Raw genomic sequence first — 24,686 nt, forward strand, 5'->3', positions numbered from 1 at the left:
CGGTTAGACGCGCACGGATTGCGCCTTAACATCAAGAAGACCGAGTATATGGAGTGCGGACCCCAGACTGACGGGACAATCAGAGTTGGAGGGCAGCCATTAAACAAAGTCACCGAATTTAAATATCTTGGTTCTCTAATCCGGAGCGACGGTGACTCTCTTCCTGACGCCCGAGCCCGAGTCAACACAGCATGGCTCAAATGGAGACAAGTCACAGGCATTCTCTGTGATCGCCAAATGCCCATACCACTCAAGGGCAAGATTTATAAAACCGTTGTACGCCTGGTCGCGTTGTACGGTTCCGGGTGTTGGCCAGCCACCACCAAACATGAGCAGTCCCTCCATGTTATGGAGATGAAGATGCTCCGTTGGTCCCTCGGCCTCACGCGATTCGACCGCGTCATGAACGAAGAGGTCCGAAGGCGCATGGGCGTGGTGCCCATAGTCCATAAGATGCGTGAAGCCCAACTCCGCTGGTATGGCCATGTCATCAGAAGTGGCGATGAGACAGTGGCGAAAACGGCTTATAATCTATCACCACCCGGGCGACGACCACGTGGCCGGCCGAAGAAGCGGTGGCACGATCGTCTGGCGGAGGATATGCGCGCAGTAAATATCACCACTGATGATGCCCTGGACCGAGCCAAGTGGCGAAAAACATGCAAACAAGCGGACCCTATACAAATATGGGATACACGCTAGGACAGAGAGAGAGAGAGTATGTTACCAATAGTAACACGGCAATACTGTTATCCTTAACTGTATGAATTGCTATCCACATTAATTCAATGAAAAACAGAAGCTCAGACAGTCTCCAAACAAAATTAAAATGATATTAGGTCAAAACCAGATGAGGGTCAGCAAATATGACATTTTCTTTTTTTCCATCTAAAGTATAAAGCAAATCAGTGTTTTATTATATCAGTTTAGGCATAACTACATTGGTAAACAAACAAAAAATTAGATGTAGTTGAGAGTTTAAAGATTTGGGTCAGCAACCCTCTACAATGCAAGAAAATCACTCACATACATGACCAAACTTCACGCTAGGCACCAAAAAAAAAGTCTTTAATTAGTCAATGGCTAGTAAATTGCACGATTTCACTTGCATGTGATTAAGTGAGACAAAAAATAAGTTTAGCTGTATTTTTGTTCTATTGTGTTTATTTGTGCTACTGCTTGTAGTTTAATTATTTGTACTTATTTTGTTATAGACTGTTTACTTCTCTTTAATAATGTTTGAAATTTAGGCCAATTTCTAGCCAATGGCGACTCGAGCTTCAGTGTGTCGAGCTTCAGGGTTGGTCAGTAATATATATACCTGTATATACAAATTGCCAGTCGTATATATTGCCAAATATATATATAGATTTTTTTACTTATTTTAATTCAGCAAGGATGCATTCAATTGATCAAAGGATGAAGGATCATGTGACACTGAAGACTTTGCAAAAATTCAGCTTTGCATCACATTGCATCACAAATGACATTTTTAAATATATTCAAATAGAAAACAATTCAATTTTGAATTGTAATATTTTACAATATTACCGTTTAACTCTATTTTATGATCAAACAAATGCAGCCTTAGTGAGGATAAGAGACTTATTTCAAAAACATAAAAAAATAAAAATAAATGAATGGTAGTGTAATAAACAGGAAAGCATGTATTCCCAGGTCTATTTCATTTTATTATACATATATTTATGTGTTCTGTGTGTCAATCAATCTACTTGTCTAAACTCTGAAGTGACAGCAGTCCGGACGCCCACTCTTTTTCCACACCCTCTGGTCTCTAGTAGAGACAGTGGGCGAGTGCCTGGCCGCCGTAGGGCACACCGAGTCCTAGCTCACCCTGTAGCTGGTGGGCAGATGCTTTACAAACGCAGCTGTGCTTCATGGCATGACGCCACCGCTCTGGGATAATGTACTGTACATCTGCTATGCTCTCAGGATGAGAGTGGACAGACACCTTTGCAGACTGTCGTCCTAAAGATGGGAATCCTCAATTACCTGGTTCCCCACAAGAAGAAGGTGTTCCCCCAACAGGAAGTCCTTCAGCATGTCCTGCATGACCATCATGTGCTGTGAACAAACAGACAAAACATATTTTAGAATGAGACCAGTTCTAAACACAGTGGGGTCCCAAACTTTAAATGACAAAAATTACAGATTTTCAAGGTGGTCTGAAACACCAAATTTGGGATTTTTGTCATTTAAAGCTGGAAACAAACAAAGTTGAAAAATAGGATCTTCAAATGGACAATCAAGGTACAATATAACTTTTTGTGAAATAATGGTTTAAAGTATTACCAACTTGTACCTCAGGTTTTTTAAAAAAAGCAAAAATACAGGTTGCAGTAACATTTACAATGGAAGAACTCCTATTAAAAGGATTTAAAAGGCAAGGGTGTTAAAGGATGTTAAAGCACTTAAAGGCCATGTTGCAGGTTTTTTTTTATTTATTTTTTTTTTATAACCTTGTATGAAAATACCATATGAAAAGTAAATGCAGGATTAAAAATTGTTTTGCAAGACATAAGGGCACAAATTTAATAGAAAACGTGACCGTTTCCTTGACCGTGTTGAAAAAACGCTTTTTTTCCACCAACGCGTCATTTGACGTCACATGAGGTAGTCGTTTGGCTCTGCGTTCGCGCTCAGTGCAGAGATAGGTTGGTATTCAGTTGGAGCGCAGGAGCGGTCATGATTCAGTGTGTTTTCTGTGCTTATTGTATTTCAATAAATCATCGTCGTGGTAAATGATTGTGAATTATGGCCTGTCAGGACATCGAGTCCACAGGTTTCCGAATAAGAAAAAGGACGGTGCGATCTTCCGTGCCAGTGTGCGTTTTGTGCCGGGTAAGAGACGGGACTTCACTTCTGCTTCTGCTTTGGAAAACGCGGTAGTGTGTAGCGTTCACTATAGATCGAATGATTATAATCCCGGCGATATGTGCACACTGTCCCGGCTCCTTCATCGGGTCGCCCGGTCCGCCATCAGCATGTGGTTCGGCCGCCAGCGGGAAACATGACGCTCACGGATCCGTCAGAGATCACTTATTGTACATATTTTTTACAAAATGTGCCATGTCTTAATTTAATTAATTAACATATCCTACATAAACTTGTAATGTAATGCATTTATGTGTTTGTTATTAGTCTGCAGCCGACACTATTATTATTATTATTATTATAAATATAATATATTATGTTCTATAATTCATTTTCAATCTGTACAAACCGACTTTAATGTTTGTGTTGGCTGTTTCTACATATAAAGTTTTTGTACAGTAAGACAGTTGTGATTGTGATCATTTTTTTTATTTATCGTCACCAAATGGGTCAATTCAAAGCCTTTATAAAGTCCCTTTTCCTCTGGAAACTGTCTTCTAATGGCTGACACACACAACACATGCAGGTATGGGTCTAAGTACTAGCTTTGCTATTGCCTGATACATGATGATAATAATCTGTACAGTACTGTGATCTGAGCATAGTGTTGTACACAGGGCAGGACTTAGGGTGGTGGGGGCCCCTGGGCTTGAGTCACTTTCGGGCCCTACCTTCTATACATTACTTTAAATCAGGGTTTCTCAAACTCGGTCCTGGAGGGCCACTGTCCTGCACAGTTTAGCTCCAACCCTGATCAAACACACCTGAGCAAGCTGATCAATGTCTTCAGGATCACTAGAAACTCACAGCTAGGTGTGTTTGATCAGGGTTGGAGCTAAACCGTGCAGGACAGTGGCCCTCCAGGACCGAGTTTGAGAAACCCTGCTTTAAATAGAACAAAATGATACATACACAAGCTATGTATTAGAGCTACACAATTCTGGATAAACTGAGAATAAAAATAGAGATCACGATTCTGAACAAACAACTAAACAAAATAACATAATTTATGTTAATTACTGAAGTCTATTAAAAATGTTTAATTAATCTGAATTATAAAAAAAAAAAAAAAACTTGGGTTTGAATGAATGATTCAATTCCTCAATCAAATGCACTTGTTTCAATAGATGAATCAGCATTTTTGAACGAATCTCCTGAATGAACGATTCAATGACAAATGTTTTTTAAAAGTTTAATAAAGAACTCTGTCTCGTATTCTGTCCAAACGATAGGCTACTTTTGTGTCCATTCGTTTTTCCTTTTTTAACCCGTAATTGAAAAACGAAAAATGAACGGTTGTTGTCTTTTTAAAACGCAAAGTTGAACACCAACATTTTAATTTGAACTGGCTACACCAACTGCTGCGCAAAAAAGTAAATATCGACGAATTTTCAGATTTTTGTTTGACTTTTTGCCCCTTTATTAAACATTTAAAATATTCACAAATTAATATGGAAAACATGTCGATTTTACTGGTTTTCAAAGGCCAAATTAGAACCTGGAATTGATGTTTTTCCCGCAGTGCTGAATGAGAAGAGCCATTAATATTATTAATAAACTATTGCTTTGGCTAAAATCGCAACTCCATCTCCGCTAAGCAGATGCGCTTTTAGAGAGAAATGCACATTTCATACGGATTAATCAGAAGGTATTAGCTTTCGATTAGAATTTGTTCGTTTTAAAGTGGACATTTCAAGCTTTAGCCTACATAGGCTATATTTTGTTTCAGTTCTCGCGCTCCAGTTTACGGAGATCATGAAAGTGCGTCTGATTGTTTTATTTTATTTTACAAAAGCACAACGTTTTCTTGTTATTGTGAGTTTACACAAATAAAAGTAGTTGGGAATAATGTATTATTATTTTCTGTATGACCAGAAATGATAGAGTATTTTAAGTTGTTTCCACTGTTGATAGGAAAATGCAAGTGTTCGCGGCCGCGCCTCCGTGCCATGCAGTGCGCGCTCCACACTCAGTTCCTTTCTTGCATAAAAGCGTCTTCTAAATATAGCCTATTAAATGTTATAATTAAATAATATAAAATTATTATTATTTGCGTAGCTATACATGGACCTCAAACACACCGCGTCTTCTAACTCTGGTGACTGTAAATGCGCAAAAACTGTTTCCATTGCAGTTTTGCGAAATATTCCTTTTTCGAATTGCCTGAAAAACCACCTCATGTGAGCGTAAAACCTCAAGATGACTGACATTTAATTTAGCTAATTAAATTACATTTTTCATTGCAGGGCAAGGCCAGGTAACAATGCTAGACCAATCAACAAACTTTAAATGAAAAATTAAATGACTGACATATTATTGAAAAAATCAAACGTAAACGGGCGGGGCCCCCTATTGGGCGGGGCCCATGGGCTTGAGCCCAGTCAAGCCCAATGGTAAGTCCGGCCTTGGTTGTACATATCGTCGGCTAACGTGAATACATCTATAAGCTAACACTGTTCTCTCGCCCTGTTCTCCTCACACCACAACTCACCGTTGTTCTGTCTAACCCTGGCCTGTCCTGCTCACTTGGCTTCATATCAGGCTCATAATTATATGATATCATCATATATCAATTATATATGAATTATATATATATCATACGAGTAAACATTTAGGCTACAATTCCCCCAGCTTTCCGATCTGTCATTGCGATCCATTGCTTTCCTATTGTTTACTTTGACCGCTCTACCTCATGTTACGTCACTTCAGGTTCGGCGGTTTAAGCGATTTTCAAATGCGGAAGTAAAAATTTCTCACAAAAACGACTCCAGAAGCCTAATTAGCGTTTTATAAGTATATGTTTATATTTAAATCTAGTTCCTACATTATTTTTCTATACATTGGCTTACTGTGTACTCTAACCTGCAACATGGGCTTTAACATGAGTTATTTAGTTAAACCCTGTGTATAATTTGATCTATATTGTTCCCAAAATCATCCATTGTCAGGATGAAAAGTGTTTTAAGTGGTTATTATTGGTATTTCTGTTACCAATAAAATAATTACACTACCGTTCAAAAGTTTGTGGTAAGATTTTTTTAATGTTTTTGAAAGTAGTTTCTAATGCTTACCAATGCTGCATTTATTTGATCAAAAATGCAGTAAAAACTGCATTTTTTTATACTATTGCAATTTAAAAGAACTGTTTTTCTATTGTAATATATTAAAAAATATATATTTATTCAATTCAGTTTATGTGATGGCAAAGCTGAATTTTCAGCATCATTACTCCAGTCTTTAGAGTCACATGATCCTTCAGAAATGATTCTAATATACTGACTTGCTGCTCAAGAAACATTTCTGATTATTATCAGTGTTGAAAACAGTGTTGCTTACATTTTTTTTTTTGTGTGTGTGTGTGGAAACCATTAAAAAAAGTCAGTATATTTTGATGAATAGAAAGTAAAAAACAAAATCAGCATTTATTTGAAATAGAAATATTTTATAACATTATAAATGTATACGCATCTACTGTCACTTTTGATCAATGTAATACATCCTTGCATAATAAAAGTATTAATTTCTTTAAAAAAATTCTTGCTGACCCCAAACTTTTGAATGGTAGTGTAAATTTGTGACATTCAAATCATGCTGGACATGGTCCGTATCAGCTTTATATGTCAGTCAAGTGATTTAAGCAAAAGGAGGAATTCTTAAGGAGGAATAGAGGGGTGCATGTACACTCACCTAAAGGATTATTAGGAACACCATACTAATACTGTGTTTGACCCCCTTTCACCTTCAGAACTGCCTTAATTCTACGTGGCATTGATTCAACAAGGTGCCGAAAGCATTCTTTAGAAATGTTGGCCCATATTAATAGGATAGCATCTTGCAGTTGATGGAGATTTGTGGGATGCACATCCAGGGCACGAAGCTCCCGTTCCACCACATCCCAAAGATGCTCTATTGGGTTGAGATCTGGTGACTGTGGGGGCCATTTTAGTACAGTGAACTCATTGTCATGTTCAAGAAACCAATTTGAAATGATTCAAGCTTTGTGACATGGTGCATTATCCTGCTGGAAGTAGCCATCAGAGGATGGGTACATGGTGGTCATAAAGGGATGGACATGGTCAGAAACAATGCTCAGGTAGGCTGTGGCATTTAAACGATGCCCAATTGGCACTAAGGGGCCTAAAGTGTGCCAAGAAAACATCCCCCACACCATTACACCACCACCACCAGCCTGCACAGTGGTAACAAGGCATGATGGATCCATGTTCTCATTCTGTTTACGCCAAATTTTGACTCTACCATCTGAATGTCTCAACAGAAATCGAGACTCATCAGACCAGGCAATATTTTTCCAGTCTTCAACTGTCCAATTTTGGTGAGCTCGTGCAAATTGTAGCCTCTTTTTCCTATTTGTAGTGGAGATGAGTGGTACCCGGTGGGGTCTTCTGCTGTTGTAGCCCATCCGCCTCAAGGTTGTGCGTGTTGTGGCTTCACAAATGCTTTGCTGCATACCTCGGTTGTAACGAGTGGTTATATCAGTCAAAGTTGCTCTTCAATCAGCTTGAATCAGTCGGCCCATTCTCCTCTGACCTCTAGCATCAACAAGGCATTTTCGCCCACAGGACTGCCGCATACTGGATGTTTTTCCATTTTCACACCATTCTTTGTAAACCCTAGAAATGGTTGTGCGTGAAAATCCCAGTAACTGAGCAGATTGTGAAATACTCAGACCGGCCCGTCTGGCACCAACAACCATGCCACGCTCAAAATTGCTTAAATCACCTTTCTTTCCCATTCTGACATTCAGTTTGGAGTTCAGGAGATTGTCTTGACCAGGACCACACCCCTAAATGCATTGAAGCAACTGCCATGTGATTGGTTGATTAGATAATTGCATTAAAGAGAAATTGAACAGGTGTTCCTAATAATCCTTTAGGTGAGTGTATGACATCAGAACATGGAAGTCTAATTCGCTGCTGGTTCCATCGAGATTTTCCTATGGGGTTTTATAATGTGTTTTTTTTTAAATTATTATTATTTACATGTAAAATAAAGCCTGTGATAAACATAACTTGACTATACTTTGACATTTTGTTCTACAACGTAAATTACACACTCAACCAAATGCGAATTTTGACGCGCAAGTTTTCAAGTAATCACTAGATAAGGCAGCTTGGGGTGTGAGTGTGTGCAGTGAACGTTGAAGCACAAAACGTCAAAGTACGGTCAAGTTATGTTTACCGCAGGCTTTATTTTACTCAAACATAAAAAATAAAAAAACATTATAAAACCCCACAAGAAAATCTCGAAGGAAGCAGCAGCGAATTAGACTTCCCGGTTCTGACGTCATACCTGCACCACTCTATTAACTTTTTGTCACGGTACTACAATTTGTAATGAAAACAAATTCCGTATCTTCACAAGTGGCCTCAGACTTTTGTGGTGCACCGTATGTCATGTGACCTGATCCATCTGAGATTGCTCCAGTATGAAAACACATGAGAAAATCATCAATTATATCTGAGAAGGTCACCTACATTTTACAGACACACAAAAGCTGAATGGATATAGATGGGAGCAGAAATTAATTCTGGTCCAGTTATGGCACAATGAACTGAATTTTCTATTTCTGAGGCTGCAAAGGCACAAAGTGCTTTTTCAATACGATAAGAGCATATAAGAATGATGCGTTTACTGCATACACACATTATACAAAAAGCGATGCGAGCGGACACACGAGTTTGCCAGATTGGGAGGGAAATGTCCTCATTTCTGCCTCAGTGGACTACTGCACTTCTCCTTCTAGTGCTCTAAAGACAAAAAAGCAGGTCATTGAAAAGTGGGACAAGAGTAACTTTTTTTCCCTCCACCTCTTTCTGGGCCTCAGAAGGGAGGGTAGAGGAATATCTAGGTCATCCTCATTCTCTTCTCACATCACTGAGCAACAGTAGCGCGAGACCAAATGCCACACATGCAGTGTGGCAACAACACTGAGTATTACTATTGGGAACACTCTTATATTTTGTAATTATTGCATGATATAATGCTAAACGGATATTTTATACTACCATTTAAAAGTTTGGGATCGGAACATTTTTTGAGGGAAGTCTCTTAGGCTCACCAAGTCTGCAATTATTGGATCAAAAATACAGTAAAAACAGTAATATTGTGAAATACTGCTGCAATTTAAAATAACTGTTTTCTATATTAATATATTTTAATATGTAATTTATTCCTGTAATGCAAAGATCAGATTGCTGATTTGCTGCTCTGGAAACTGTTTTTTTTTTTTTTCAGGATTCTTTGATAAATAGAAAGTTCAAAAGAACAGCATTAATTAGAAAAATACATCTTTTGTAACATTATAAAGGTCTTTACTGTCACTTTTGATCAATTTGATGCATCCTTGCTGAATAAAAGTATTAATTTCAATGAAAAAAACTCAGAAAAAAAACTGAACGGTACACATTAAACTAGTCATAAATATTCATATTTGAATGTACAATTAATACTAATATGTTCCATGGTAAAATAACTGTAGCACAGTCTTAAGTGGCTTATTGCTATTATTTGATGAAATGCACAAATGTTCAACAAGAAAATGTATTTATATTAATAATAAACAATTTTCCACCAAGTAATATAGTTCATTAGTCTTTGTGCATTGAAGATGAAATACATAATTTCAGAATTGCAACCTGTATATTTGAGCAGTTAAATTGGCCAGAAATGGCTCGACTGGTGTGTAGAGTTGGATTGTTTTGACTGAACAGTGGCAGATGGGGGAGTATTTGAGTCTTTTTTGTTTTGGTTTACAAATGTAAAGTAACTGATCGCTATCTAGTTGAGCATATGAGCAGTTGTGCATGAGAAACAGTGTGCTTTGATTCAGCAATAAGAGACTTAACTTTGAATGCTGAACATCCCTCAGCAAGAAGACCTTGAAATCCCTAATAATGAAATATGATTACACCCTGTTTCACTGCGGGCCAGCCGAGATCCTGCTGTACTTGAACGTGCCTGTGTGTTTGGCCAATGTTCTTCTGTGGGTCCTCTCTGAGATCTGACCTTTGAGCAAAAGTCTCCACTGATTTACAAGGCTTAGACAGATAGATTGAGCTTTCCTCACTGCCAGACCAACGTCGCCTCATTGCCAAGCAACGTTGCATTTTTATTTATTTTTTTTAAATACAGAATTCATCTGGTATTCGGTTACAATATGTGTGTGTGTATCTGCTATTCTACAATGCTTTGATATTTCGATTTTTTACATTTTTGCGATAAGATTTATATTGCGATAATATATAACTGCAAATGTCCCCAAAGGAAAACTGTCCACATATATTTTTCTCATATCTTCATAGCTATAGTATCTCCTTCGTTCCTTCCTTGTATTTTAGACATTTTTATAAATAGAAATTACAGCTGTCAAATAAAAATGTTTGCACACTCAATTCAATGTATTTTTTTTTTTTTTTTTTTTACAATACATCTTGTTATAAGCAGTTTTACAAAGAACAACCTTACAAACACCCTGATAAACAAGTTAAAGGTGATACTATTTAGTTATAAAATGTAATTATGTTATGAATCGTGTTTATATTGTTATAGGAAAACGCATACTTTGCCATTAACAGCGTACGACTTGGAAGCTAGACGACGCAATGGAGTAATTTTTGTTGTGAAACAGCCTACTACACAATAATGCTTAGGAATACCTCCCAAAAAATGAAAACTCATCAAGAGAGATAGTCACAGAGGTTTAAAAAATGATGACAGAATTCTTATTTTTTGCTGAACTATCTCTTTAAATGAATAGAGCAGCTCTTGAGGCTTAAGGGATTGTGCTTGGTGAACCCATATCTTTCCTTCTCTAGTCTGTGGGCCACAGAGAAGAGGACAATGTTTCTTCCGGTAATAGGCAGATAAGGACCTCACCTGAACATTCTCATAAAAGAGCACGTCTGGGACCTTCATCTTCTCATCAGGGCTGTACACAGGAGCCGAGATGTTCCCTATGGTCAGAAGTCCATCTTTTACTGTGCCTAACAGGGGAGAGCAGAAATGAAAAGAAAACATTAGAGATTCTCCAAAAAGAGGTTTTACCTATTCAGCCATGTCACTGACCAGCTGCTAGGGACACAGCCACTTTTCTACACAAAGACAATCTATTTCCTCCCATCTACACTTTTACACAACATAGTACTGTACATCTGAAATCTAAGACTGTGAAACAGTCTCTTACAGACGGTGGGGAAAATGGGACAAAAATATCAGGGCAGGCTAAAATTACTGAGGAACCACTGAAGCTGACTGAGCCTGGTTTGTGTGAAATTTAAAAGATGCAGAATTGTAATTTGAATTCAAATGTAAGGAAGTGGAATTAAATGGAATCTAACTGCTGAAAGTGGTCAAAGATAATACATTTGAGCCCATAAACAAACAATATTGTTTATATTATAAACAATATAATGTAACAACATAACAAATTGAGTATTTCCATAAACATTATGTGATGTTAATAATTAATGTTTGAAATGAAACCTATAGAAATGTGTAAATAATTTATAATTATATAATAGTTATGCAGTATTGAATATCATTAATATCTAATTTCTTTTTATCTTTTAATAATCTAACAATGGTGGAAGAACGCTATTTTCCAGAATGCTCTAATTTACCCAAAAGTCTTTAAAATGTAGCCAAACATCCATATTTAACCAATAAATGCAAATTTAGGCATTTATGTTTACAAAACCCATTTAATTACATATGTTTACAAAACATGAACTACTTAAATCCCTCTATTGTATCAAGTTAAATTTCTTAGTATTATAATTCAACATCCTGTGGATCATGGTCCAATAAAGTTAAAATTCTTATGGACTATAATCGTAACTCTGACTTTTGCTTAGCCCTGGTCTGAAGTGGTGATGTGCTGTAACTCACAGGTGTAGAGGTGGTTCTGTTCTGATGCTGGGTCAGGCTGATCCTCTATTGAGCAGTTCACCAGACTCTTCTGAAGAGACGAGCGAGCCAGGCTGGGCAGAAACCTACAAAAAGAATTCATTCCTTATGCATTTCAAATCAACATTTCCCAGTCATTGTAAACTTTACAAGCAATGAAGCAGGCGATACAGCTGCATGTTAAAGACAAAGTGTGTAATGTGTCATTCTTAGCATCAAACATAATACAGAAAAAATATATACATTTTAAAGCAAGATTCGCGTTTGCCATTGGTTGATAACAGACAGTCAAACTCAAACTCCAGTCTGACTGTCTGAAGCCACTAGTGGCAAATAAATTACACATTTCACTTTTAAGCTCTAAAGGCCCATTCACTTCAAGTCTGCATGGGGATTTTACAATATAACAATGCATCCAGATAAAATCCTTAACATCACTTTGTAAATACAAGAATGATGGTCATTTCGATATCTACATCAGTGTGATTAGGAGTAGAGTTTGATGTAGATCTTTGCAAACCGCACCACGAAATGGGCTGATGACGAAATACGGCTATGTGCACTGTCCTATTTGCCAATTTCAAGAGTCCATAAAAAAGACTGGTACAGTAAAAAGTGCAATTTTTTTTGGCTTTCATTAGGGCAGTATGTCATATTTCAAGGCCTTATGTCCACTTTGGCGGCCGACCACAGCCTGATGGCGCAATATGCGGCTCAGTGTGCATCGTCCTATATGCTAAGTTTAATGGTTCATAAAAAAGAAGATTGGTACAAAAAAAAATATTAAAAAATGCTCAATTTTTATTTCATTAGGGCAGTATGTTTATATTGTCCCATATAAAACTTTAACGGCCAAATTTAAAAATATTGGTACAGTAAATATATTTCACAAGATCAATTCACCCTTTATTAAACCACTTTGTTGGATTTAACACATCTTTGTAGGTGGCGGAGAAATACAGAATTTAGGGAGAGTCGCGTTATATAAAGGGGTATATTCACAGGCATCAGTAAGTGACAAACGAATATATAGCTGGATTGAGCCTCGTACAAGACAAACTACTCGAACAAAATCCAGAAGTTGAGCACTTATTACTGTTCCAATCTTTTTTCATTAACCATTGAACTTAACATATAGGACAATGCACACTGAGTGTGCCATCAGACCATTTGGCTGCACGCTTTCTCGGCAGCCACAGATGATGATTTAATATAAGGCCTTTATACTAGAGGTACTGCCTTAACAAAATCAAAATTTGCACATTTTACTGTACCACTATTTTTTAATTGGCCGTTAAAGTTTTAAATGGGATAATATACTGCTCTAACAAAAAACTAAATTTTGAGCATGTTTTACTGTACCAATCTTTTTTTTAATGAATAATTAAACTTAGCATATAGGACAATGCACACTGAGCCGTACATTGCACCATCAGCCCATTTTGCCGCATGATTTCTTGGTTGCCACAGAGGATGCTTTAAGCGGACATAAGGCTCTGATATTAAAGGTACTGTCCTAAATTCACCCAAATTTGAGCAAACAGATCTCTATTAATTCATCCAGATCCATGCTCTCATTTGATGGCAGTGACGCACAACGGAAATAGCTTCTAGTCAGAGCCGTCTTTTAATGCGGTGCAACATGAATGAGTTTGAGTTTGTCTACCTGGACAGACAGGCTTTGTTCACAGCGTGAGCAACACTCTCCTGTGGATACTGAGAAAGACGCCGACAGATTCTCAGCAGCTGCCTGGTGGACAATGAAGAAGCAAGGGACAGGGCCTGGACATGGCACAAAAACACCAAAGAACATTTACATTTAATCTCACAGAATCAAAAACAACACAAACCACAGAACAAAACCCCTATAATGGGGAAAAATATTAACCAAGTCTACTGAAAAAGTAGGACAATCACTATTGTGCTCTAATACAACAGGATATTTAGGGTTTCTGGGACAGAAAACACTAGTAAACAGCAGAGTAAGCAGTTACTGAACAAGAAACCATATGTGGTGTTTTTTTTATATAACAAACCCTTAACAAATGTGCTGATAAGAACCTCCTGTCTCTCTATATGAGTCTGCTCTTTGACCACTGGAGTCAAAAAATGGGCCACAATCTCTCTTTGCTCCATGTATGTGGTGAAGGAATTAATTCCAGCCTCTGCTTTTGTTAAAGGATTTAGGGACCTAACATTGGTTCATTGGCTCACCGTTGGATCGTTGGATTTTCTCAGGCTGTGAGTCAGGTGTTGCAGCTGCTCCACTGCTTCTTTGGGAACATTTGGGATCTGTTATAAAAAAAGACATTACACAAAACTCAAACCTAGAAAGAAAGGGTCAGAGCTAAAATTGCATTTGATTCAACAAGTGACGCAGCACATAAACATGTTGGGTGTAACCATATTTAATCAAACACCACACTATTGACATTAGTCTGGAGGTGATGTGACTGACCATGCCCTGAAGAATGGCAGTTTCCTCTGCCTTGGCCAGTGGTTTGATGGTGTGAAAGAGAAACATGGTGAGAATCTCTGGGCCGAGCCACTGCTTAGTGGTGCTCCCGACCTGAGGAGGCTCAGCTAGGGCGATGATCCTGAATGACGGGTGGATTGGGAAGATGGATCTGTGGAGAAGATAGCAGTTATAACTAGTTTCTTATTTACATCAAGCACAGTCTCTTTATCAATTCTTGATCCATACTGGAATAGTAATACAAAACATCAACAAGTTTAATGCTTAGGTTTATAGAGTGGACAACCCACAGCTACCTAAGCATTAAACTATTCTAATTCACAACATGGAAACAAAGAACCAAAGAGGAGTGTACTCAAATCGATTAATGCACAACTGGCCGTAGATTATCCTGATTAAACCATGGTCATTTGCCAGCAGTGACAAGTTAAAGCTGTTATTGTTGTTTGCAGAGCAATATTTGACCGGAAGGATACAAATTATGGTTATTTTAGGCAGTTTAGGCAGTTAGAGCTAGCATTCTGCCTGTTTTGAATCAGACACAGAGATAAAGTAGTGCTATAAGATTAAAATTTATTTGAATGAATGAATTACAGCATTTATCTGAATTAATTATTGAGAGAGAGAGAGAGAGAGAGAGAGAGAGAGAGAGAGAGAGAGAGAGAGAGAGAGAGAGAGAGAGAGAGAGAGAGAGAGAGAGAGAGAGAGAGAGAGAAAAATGCTAGATAAATAAATACAGCCTTAGTGAGCAAAGGGACTTATCTCAAAAACATAAAAAAAATTCCTACCACTCCAACATTTTGAATGGGATCCAAATATTATGCCTGTAGGCAATCCTATAAGATCATTACAAATCACACTGTACGACATGGATCTAATAAACTTGGGTCTGACATGTGTGTAGACTGTACGATGATGACACCTATTGAATCGTAGGCTACGACACAAGTTAGTATAGAAGAATAAAACGTCCTCAGCAAGTGCTAGTAGTAAACAAATAGAGCAACATGAATCCCACTTTGGTAATTGTGGTTTTTATGTGCACTGAAAAAAAAGAGGAAGCAAGAGGAGAATATGGACGCAGTCATAGGGAAAAGATGCCAAATTTGATTGCCAGTTTTGCAAATGGAGCTTGAGGTAAGTAGTTTTAAGTTTTGATCATTAAGCCATTTCATGTTGCATTTTTATTGGCTAGTCAGTAGACGTAGGTCGTAGCAGCAAACACACTGTGAGATGATCATGCTAAACTTCTGACACTGTCAGAAAATTATCGCAGGCTATCTTTGGTCGCAAGACCGTGACAACGGCCGTCTTTGAACCTCTCTCACTGTACGACGTAGGACCACCGTTTAGGGACAGCCCAAAATCATACAATGTGTCTCGGGCATTAGAAACAAGTTTATTTTCAACAATGTTTCTTAATGCATATTGTTTCACTTCTTATTCATTTAAAATAGTAAGCAGTGAGTATAAGTTAATATTACATTCTCAACATAGTCAATGTGACATTATTACGCTTACAATACAAAGACAATGTAAAGCTGCTTTGAAACAATCTGTATTGTGAAAAGTGGTATATAAATAAAGGTGACTTGACAATGGAGCAACATGACGAGCAGGTGACCTGAAAACTAATCATTATCCACAGTGACTGTCAATCTTTGTTATTATGATTATGATATGTTCAGGGTTTGGCATAACCAAAGGCACCTGATCACTGATGACGATATGAGAACAAGATGAGGTGAAGCCAGTCCATTCATCTGTCAAAGTGAATAGGATATGCCCATGTCAAGATCTGTGCCCTCGCTGATCTCTGGCACACTGATATCGTATCCCTGACAATAGCTCGTGCTCGAGCTGCATCGCCACCTAATCCCACTGGACAGCTCCGTCTATTTATAAACAGTGGAGCACACTGCATGAAATGCAGAGATACACCTACTGACAGCAAGAGCGATCGAGATTCTTCATTATCACACCATTTTAGATCTTCATCAGATCAACTGCCTCCTGTTGCCTAGCAACACCTTCCTGCCTTCCAAGTCCATGTCCCTGGTTTCAAAGACACCAGCTCCGCTTTCTTACATTTACACATCATTACTGAATGTACCACTTGTTAGCAATAATCATACACAGGTGCACTGCTATAATCTTTACTTATAACACTGAATGTGTTACTGAGAAAATTATAAGAAACACCATTTATCCAAACAAGGTTAAGTGACCAGGGGCTGCCATGTTAAGCTACAAAACAAAAGAGCGAATTCCATGTGACTAAATCTACTTAAGCCATATATTAGGTTTGTGTGAGGAAATAACAGACTTAAGTCATTATCCACTGTAAAAACTGTAAAAATCTAATTCGTGGTCATTTATGTTCAAATATGGTGCATCAAGACCCATTTCGCCAGGTTTGACGTTAATATTACTAGATTTGAATGACCTTTTAATGACGTGCATTTTGCATTTTTGTAACAGTGTAAATCCAGTTGAGAACCAATTTGCATAAAAATATACACAAAAAGCCTGAGTGTGAAATGGAAAGACAGACCAAGATACTAAGAATAGTTAATTCTGTGATAGCCGTATTCAGTGTTGACCTCCAGCCCTGCCCACGCAGCCAAGCAAAGTGTGACTTTCAGAAGCGTCATTAATAGGCCCGAGCAGCGAGGAGAGTGTGTGTGTGTGAGCCTGAGGCCGACAGAAACAGAGGCTCGATAATTAAGAGCAGTATTGGAACCACATGAAGAGACCACAAGTGAAGTCTGAGACACCGACTAGAAACACAGGAAGAGGAAGTGGCTTTATTTCAACCTCAGACGCGCCACCACAAACATCCTTCCTACCCGTCTAGGTGTGGCTCCACCAGCAGGACACAAATATACATCCAACAGCACTGATTTCTTCACCAACACACTCACAGATTTGTAATTTCACTGACCAGGTGTTGATAATCTATGGTTATGATTACAATAAAACCATGTCACCTAATGGTCCATCCATGAGAAATTTACTAAAGATGGAAAATGACGCCTTAGAAAAAATTTCAGGACAGTGTTATTTTAGTATAATTGAGATTCTATTATAGTATGTGTATGTATGTATGTATATGTTACATTTTCTGTTTAAATCTTTGCTGGTTGGGATTGAGACACCCTCCATGGATTTAGGCACAGACTTTCTAATTGTGGGACATGATGCATCACCCACTCAAAAGTTGATTGCTGATTCTTCTGGACAACCAACAGACAAGAAACGCTGATTGCCGTACTCACTTTCATGCTGTTTTAAACCTATATGATTTTCTTTCTTTAATGGAACACAAAATAAGAAATGCTAAAGACAGTGCTGGTCACTCTTTTTAATGGAAAAAAATGGCTTTCAAGTGTAAAAAATAATGCAATAGTACCATAACTAGCTCAGGTTTCATAGGATTCATGTGCTATATAGCTTTATTACATGGCTTGGTTGAATTCTAATGTAGAATGCGGTCTGTTATTTCTTGATAACAGGCCGCTGCTAAGTATAACACACCGTTGCCATGCAAAACAGAGCATTGCTATGGATGCAGGATTCTAACCATAGAGACGTAACGGACTATTTTCTTTAGCGGAAGCAATACAATCATTTTTAAATCAATAAACTCCTTTTTAAATCAATATTTTGTGTCAAATTATTGATTTATTTGGTAGGTAGCCATGGAATAAGCGGGATAATGTAGAGCGAGGTGGTTGTTATAGCGAATACAACCCCTTCAAGCTGATTCAAGACCCCTCCGCAAACTCATATGAACACCCTAAAGGAGAACTTTTTATTTTTATTTTTTATGTCAGTGTTAAAATATGGATTTTAGCATGAGGATAGAGAGGAAAAAGTATTTTTTTTAAATATACAAAGTATAATAAAAATAATAGTTGTCTCAGGACACATTAACATTGTTGTTGACTACAACAACAACTATTACTAATATTATTATTCTTTTTTTTTATTATTAAATTATAAAAATGAAATCATTACAAATTTTTTTACTATATTAATGATTTATCGGATTCACCGATAAATGTTGTAAGCATTTTGAGAACCACACACGAGACATTAAATCACTGTGTCTGAGGGGAAACCAGTCAACAAAGGTGTTCACAGGTAAAGTAATTTGCTACCCGAATAGTTCACTTAAAAAAATAACATTTTGTCATCATTTACTCACCCTCAAGTTGTTTCAAACCTGTAAAAATGTCTTTCTTCTGCTAAACACAAAAGATGATATTTTGATGAATGTCGGTTACCAAACAGTTGATGAACCCCATTGACCTTTTCCTTCAAAATATCATTTGTGTTGCACAGTCAAAAAGGTTTGGTTCAAGGGTGAGTAAATGATGGCAGAATGTTATTTTTGTCCAACATCAAGGAGTTCATTTGGTTCCCCAAAACATAAATAAAATCAACCAGATCTGAAAAAGCAACAAGAGTGCTAAAACAATACTGTATACTGTATTAAAAAAAAGAAAAAAAAAGAGAGAGAGTCATACTCAGTGTTATTATCTTATAAAAATAAGGGACTGTAAAAACTTTAGTTTATTACAGTAACTATAAGATGATGCTCCATAGCAACATAATATTGTAGTGTAAAATTTCTCAGCCACTTTAAAAATTCCCCATCTGAAGACAAGTAAGGACAGACTGGAATAAACAGCAAGTGTCATGGTGCTAACTGACGAAACCTATAAAATCAGCCCCCGGATTAAATTGAGCTGGACCGTCTGGTGGGCAGTTTCCTGTTATTGCGGTCCTGAGATGAAAGCGCCCATTGTCATGGCCTGAAATGCATCTCATCGTAACTCAGTGTTTCTCACAGACATGGACGCAGGGTCTAGACTCGCTGTCACAAAGCTTGTTGGTCTGTGATAGTGTCTCTCTATAGAGATGATGTCACGGGAAGTTAATCAACACCTCCCATGTCGCTTTGTCCATGAGGTGTGTGGGAGCCATCACAACACTCATTCATTCATGACTGCGGTTGCTTCAGGCTAACGGAGACAGAGAACTGGATGTGAAATATTGACTTATTGAGTGATCTGAAAGCACATCAAATATTAACCGCCTGTGAACAAAAAAAATAAAAAATAATTCACATGAAACACGATTTTTACAAATCCGTTTCAAGATACATTCATATGTGGGTTTGAATCCTAGTCAAATCTCATTTCTGGAAGTCCATGTCAGTATGATTACTCTGATAGGATTTCACATAGCTTTTTTGCTAGTCGCTTTTTTTCCATGTAAAACGCAAACACATCAGATGTCATTGCAGAAACCAACTTGTGTTGTGTGCATGTCATGCAGAAAATGATTGTATAATGGAGGCGTATCCGTGGGTCACACACCTCTTTGAATTTTAAGACCGGCAGAGACAGCAGCAAGGAATAAAGTCAAGCATGGCAACCTCCTACTGCTCTGCTTCATTAGATGTAGTCTAGCTCCACGGCTACACGTTAGCACCTTTCACACATGCAATCTTTACTGGTGAATTCTTAGCTCTTATACTAATTCCTAATTTATATTAATGGGTGATTTAAACCGGAATATGCCAGATCCTCCTGATCGTGTTCTGCTCCAATCTGATTCTTTAAATCTCACACAGATTATTAGTAAGCCTACTAGGTGTGATAGTAAATGTTTAGGAAATGCTAGTATTTTAGATGTAATTTTGACAAATACCCCAGACTGATATCAATCTGATGTTTTCTGTCATGATATCAGTGATCATTGCTTTGTAGCATGTATCCGGAAAAAGTGTACACACAGACAACCTAGTGTAATTTGATTGAAACATTCGTTTAAAAATTTTAATGAGCAAGCTTTTTTTGATGTGATTTAGCTGCTGTCATTAATAAATATGCCCCTCTAAAACCTATTCGGCATAAAAATCGCTCTAGTCCATGGATAAATCGGGACCTAGTTACTTTACTTCCGAAAAATGTGCTTTGGAGTAAATCTGAGACTGACTGGATTTCTTTTAGACAACATCGGAATATGTGTACAAAGCAAAATCACAGTACTATAGAAAGCAATTCTCTAATAGTTCCTCAAATTCAAGAACATTTTGGAATACTGTGAAAGAACTAGAGCATCATTTTTTAACACAAAGGCCTGCTTCACTTAAAAAACGAAGATATTGTTGTTATAGACAAAGCTAAATTAGCAGATCTTTTAAACAAACATTTTATTAGAGCGAGTAATTTATTCGAGAATCATGTTTCTAAGCGGAGTATAAAAAAATAAAGAAACAAAAATTGTTCATTACCTTTTAGTTTTTCCTTACAACCAGTTACTAAGTCTCAGGTTTGGTTTGAATTTTATAAACTTAACTCAAAAAAAAACCCTGCTGGTCTAGATATCTTGGACCCATTCTTTTTTTTTTTTTAAAGTTGGTGCACCTATTATAGCTGAACGTCTAACATATATTTTACATGTATCTATATACTGCAAAGATAAAACCCCTAAAACCTGGAAAACTGCCATTGTATCCCCTGTTTATAAGAATGGTGATAAAATGGATCCAAATTCATATAGGCCAATTTCAGTTTTGCCTTGTGTTGCAAAAGTAATTAATTAATAAGCAATTATTAGGGTTTCTTAATAAATGTAACATATCTGATGCACAATCTCAATCATCATTTAGTTGCATTACAGCAGCTGTAAAAGTTATGAACGATATTTATAATGCTTTAGATTATAAATATCAATTTTTTATACAATTTTGATTGATCTTGCGAACGCTTTTGATACAGTTGATCACTCTATTGTGTCATCCAGATTATGTAGTATTGCTATTGGTGCATCTAATTTAACTTTATCTTGTTTCTCTAATTATCTATTTAGTAGATCCTAACATATAAAGATTGAACAACAACTATCTGAGTTATTCACAATTAACAAAGGGGTTCCTCAAGGCTCTGTATTGGCTTCAACCCTGTTTTCAGTTTATATTAATAGTGTTTCCCAGGCTATCTGTAGAAAACCTATATTCACCTATAGACCTTATGTAGCCCCGCCACTTTTCAGCGCTGCGCTCGTCGTCTTTTGACTTCCGGTCTGTATTTTCACAGCGATCTTGCCTATTTATGAATGAACGGCTCGTTTTAAAATCTTCCCGGTCTACTGACATTTGTTAAGACATCTGCTTTAAACATTACAATCCTCATGATAACTTTCGTTAACTTTACATTAATTAAATCCACTTCAAAAGCTAATTACTCCTGGACAGCAGCGCCATAGAAATACACAGAGCGACTGCAAAAACGAAAGTTCAAAGACAATATTCTAAAGATGGCGGCGCCCTCATTTCTCTGGCGCATAAGGTCTATACGCGGATGATACCATTCTTTACTCTATAGGATCATCATATGATGAAGTTTTAAAAAAGGTACAGGATAGTTTTAATAGTATTCAAGAAGCTTTTAATGATTTAAATTAGTCTTGAATAGCCCACAAACAAAGGTAATGTGGTTCGGAAAGAACCAACCGTGTAAGATATTACATCCCTAAATGGGGCAAAACTTTAAGTGGCATCTTCATATAAATATCTTGGAATTTGGCTTGATAGCTATGATAATCATATAATCAATCTTCAGAAGAAAGTTAAATCTAGACTTGGTTTCTTATATCAAAATTGTTCTACGTTAACTGCATAAATATCTTGTTGAAACCACAATTTTACCGTTGTTTGACTATGGTGATGTAGTGTATAGGAATGTTCTAGAACAATTAGATGTATTAAATCATGCATCTATTAGACTGATTACTAATGCACATTACAGAACACATCAATCACTGTGAACTGTATTCCCTTTTAAAGTGGACGTCATTACATATTAGATGGGAAATATACTATGTGTATTTTTCTTTATAAAGTCTTATTAGGTTTGTTACCCATATATCTTCAAGAGTTACTGCAACCTCATGTTTTAACCAGATCATCTAATCATATTCATTTAATTATCCCTAGGAAGAAAATTGTTTATGGTCGTTCCGCTTTTGGTTTTGCTGCTCCAAATGACTGGAATGTGCTTCAAAAGTCATGGAAATTAGAAACATATATTTCAATCTCTGCAAACTACTAGGGAGTGTTTTTATCACGGCCTGTAAATGTTTTTAATGAATGTATTTGTGTGTGTATAGTAATGCATATTTCAGGATATTTTAACTCTCCTGCTGCCAGGCTGTTGTTGAAAATAAGAACTTTGTGAGAAGTGACTTGCCTGGTTAAATAAAGGTTAATACAGGTGAATTACTGTTTAGAGACCGTGTGTGAACAAAGAATAGGATTACCGGTATGAGCACGTACAGGTCAGAACGTCAGAATGTTGACTTAAGAAGTTTGCTCTGGGACAATAATAAAGCTCTATTGGAGCCGTTTACAGTAAGCTCCACTGCTTTTAATTGTTTTTCTACGTAAACATGCAGTAGATGGACATTTGCCCGGAAAAATCAATCTGGTAATTTAATTTTACAGTAATTTACCGGGTTCAGTGTGTCATAGAAACCAAAGCAGATATTCCGGAAAACAAAAGAGCACAAATCAAAACTGACTACTTGCGATACACTGTGTGGACAGTCATCACTAATTTAGATCGGATTCCAATCACATACACAAATGATCAGATTTGGACTGACAGTTTGAATGCAGTCTCTGATTTTAGCTATATTTTTATGTGTGTATATTTTATGAATGTTTTGATGTTGTTTGTTAGCTCTAACCTCAGATTAGATTTCAATCACTATGTGACGGACAAAGTTTTCAAAACTGAATTGAAATACATTGGATATGCCATTATCATCTGATTGCTTGGAGACGGTTCATACAAAGAAAGGGCTGATACGAATGTGCTAAATAATCTCCCTCATGAGGCGCTGCGCACACATACAGGTGTTGATTGGTGCGAGATTTCTATTCTGTTCCATGATTGTGGCACATTGCACAGCCACAGCACATGTTCCCATTCTGTAAGTGCAGTTGTACCAGCAACGAATGTATAGATGGAAGGATTGTATAGATGGAAGGCAGCTCTCATGAGAAATGGTACTGATAGGTGCTGGGTTCCCTTTCGAACGGTCAGTCGTATTGCGTAGCTATACACTAAATAGAAAACTAGTCCCATGTAAGTACTTAATTTCTACGGCACACTTCTGAAAAGCATTATCTCAGATGGACATAAAACCGTTAACAAATTAATGAGAGCCTTGGTCCATTCCTAAGACCATTATGTGTGTATCCAACTTAAATGGATCTTTCATCTTATTCGCAGTTTTTTTTTTTTGGTTGAGATACAGGGATAGTTAATATATTTACATATATTTAGTTCATATAGCAAAACCATTAGACTGAATAAAAAATAAAAAAAACGAAAAAAATAATAATATTTTAAAACGATACTTTGATAATGAGATTTGATGATGATATATTCTTATATTTTACAAAAAAATCTGAGAATTGTGTCTCTTCAAAAAACTTTGATTCAAGCGCTCGATTCATATGGATTACTTAATAACTTTTGAAGCTTGAAAGTTTTGGTTGTATGGACTTTCAATAGATGGACAAAACTGTTGAGAGAATAGTAAATATATCTTAATATGTGTTTTCTTGAAGATGAACGCGAGACTTATGCATTTGCAGTAAATGGTGACTAACTGAACTAACTCTTTAATAATCTTTACATTTCTTTTTACTGTGTTTGTTTAGACATTCTTGATAATATAAACATTTTTGGTTCCATTACCAGAAACACTATATGCTATTTAAATTGAATATTCATTCAAAATAACCAGATGAAAATAGAATGTTATTTATGTGTAATTTTTATGACAATTATGCAGTTTTTTGCTTTGAGATTATTACCTGTCTTGCAGCTCCTGGTCAGTGAGCTTCAGTTCCTCTTTTAGAGTCTGGTAACGGTCCCACCTCAGCAGTCGAGTCCCGTCATACAGAGCCAGCTCTCGGTCATGCAGTAACCTGAGACAGAACATTAATCACCCAACCACTCAAGAACAACAAGAGGAGAGTGAAGATCAGCAATCTGCTCTAAAGTGAAGATCACACGCACAGGAATAGCAGTGTTGGGATTTTCACACCAAGAGAGTATTCTCCGATAAAAAAACAAATTCTGACAAAATACCATAAACAAAAGTATACAAAAGTTTTTTAAAAATCTTGTGCAAAAAAATTATAGTTGTTTGTCCATCTATTATTATTATAACAGATAAATAATATTATATATAAATAGATATAATTATTATTAATAATAATTTATATTATATTAGTAGTAGTAAAATAGTAGTTAAATTTAACATTTAATTTAATTTAATATTCAACTCTAATATTGATCTG

At 36.8% G+C, this 24,686-nt stretch overlaps 1 protein-coding gene across 1 annotated transcript in view; it reads right to left on the reverse strand.

Moving 5' to 3' along the window:
* The window catches only part of vwa8 (von Willebrand factor A domain containing 8), a 117,564-nt gene that overhangs the window by 74,271 nt on the left and 18,607 nt on the right, over positions 1-24,686 (reverse strand). Inside the window, exons 14-20 of the mRNA XM_084122576.1 lie at positions 24,198-24,311; positions 14,279-14,447; positions 14,035-14,112; positions 13,487-13,602; positions 11,803-11,906; positions 10,792-10,898; positions 2,014-2,085 (exon numbers count right to left, since the gene is read on the reverse strand). Coding sequence (XP_083978702.1) covers positions 2,014-2,085; positions 10,792-10,898; positions 11,803-11,906; positions 13,487-13,602; positions 14,035-14,112; positions 14,279-14,447; positions 24,198-24,311 — 760 coding nt within the window. The remainder of the gene's footprint in view (positions 1-2,013; positions 2,086-10,791; positions 10,899-11,802; positions 11,907-13,486; positions 13,603-14,034; positions 14,113-14,278; positions 14,448-24,197; positions 24,312-24,686) is intronic.

Source organism: Abramis brama (assembly GCF_963993115.1).
Source record: "Abramis brama genome assembly, chromosome: 8".
NCBI classification, from domain to species: Eukaryota; Metazoa; Chordata; class Actinopteri; order Cypriniformes; family Leuciscidae; genus Abramis; species Abramis brama.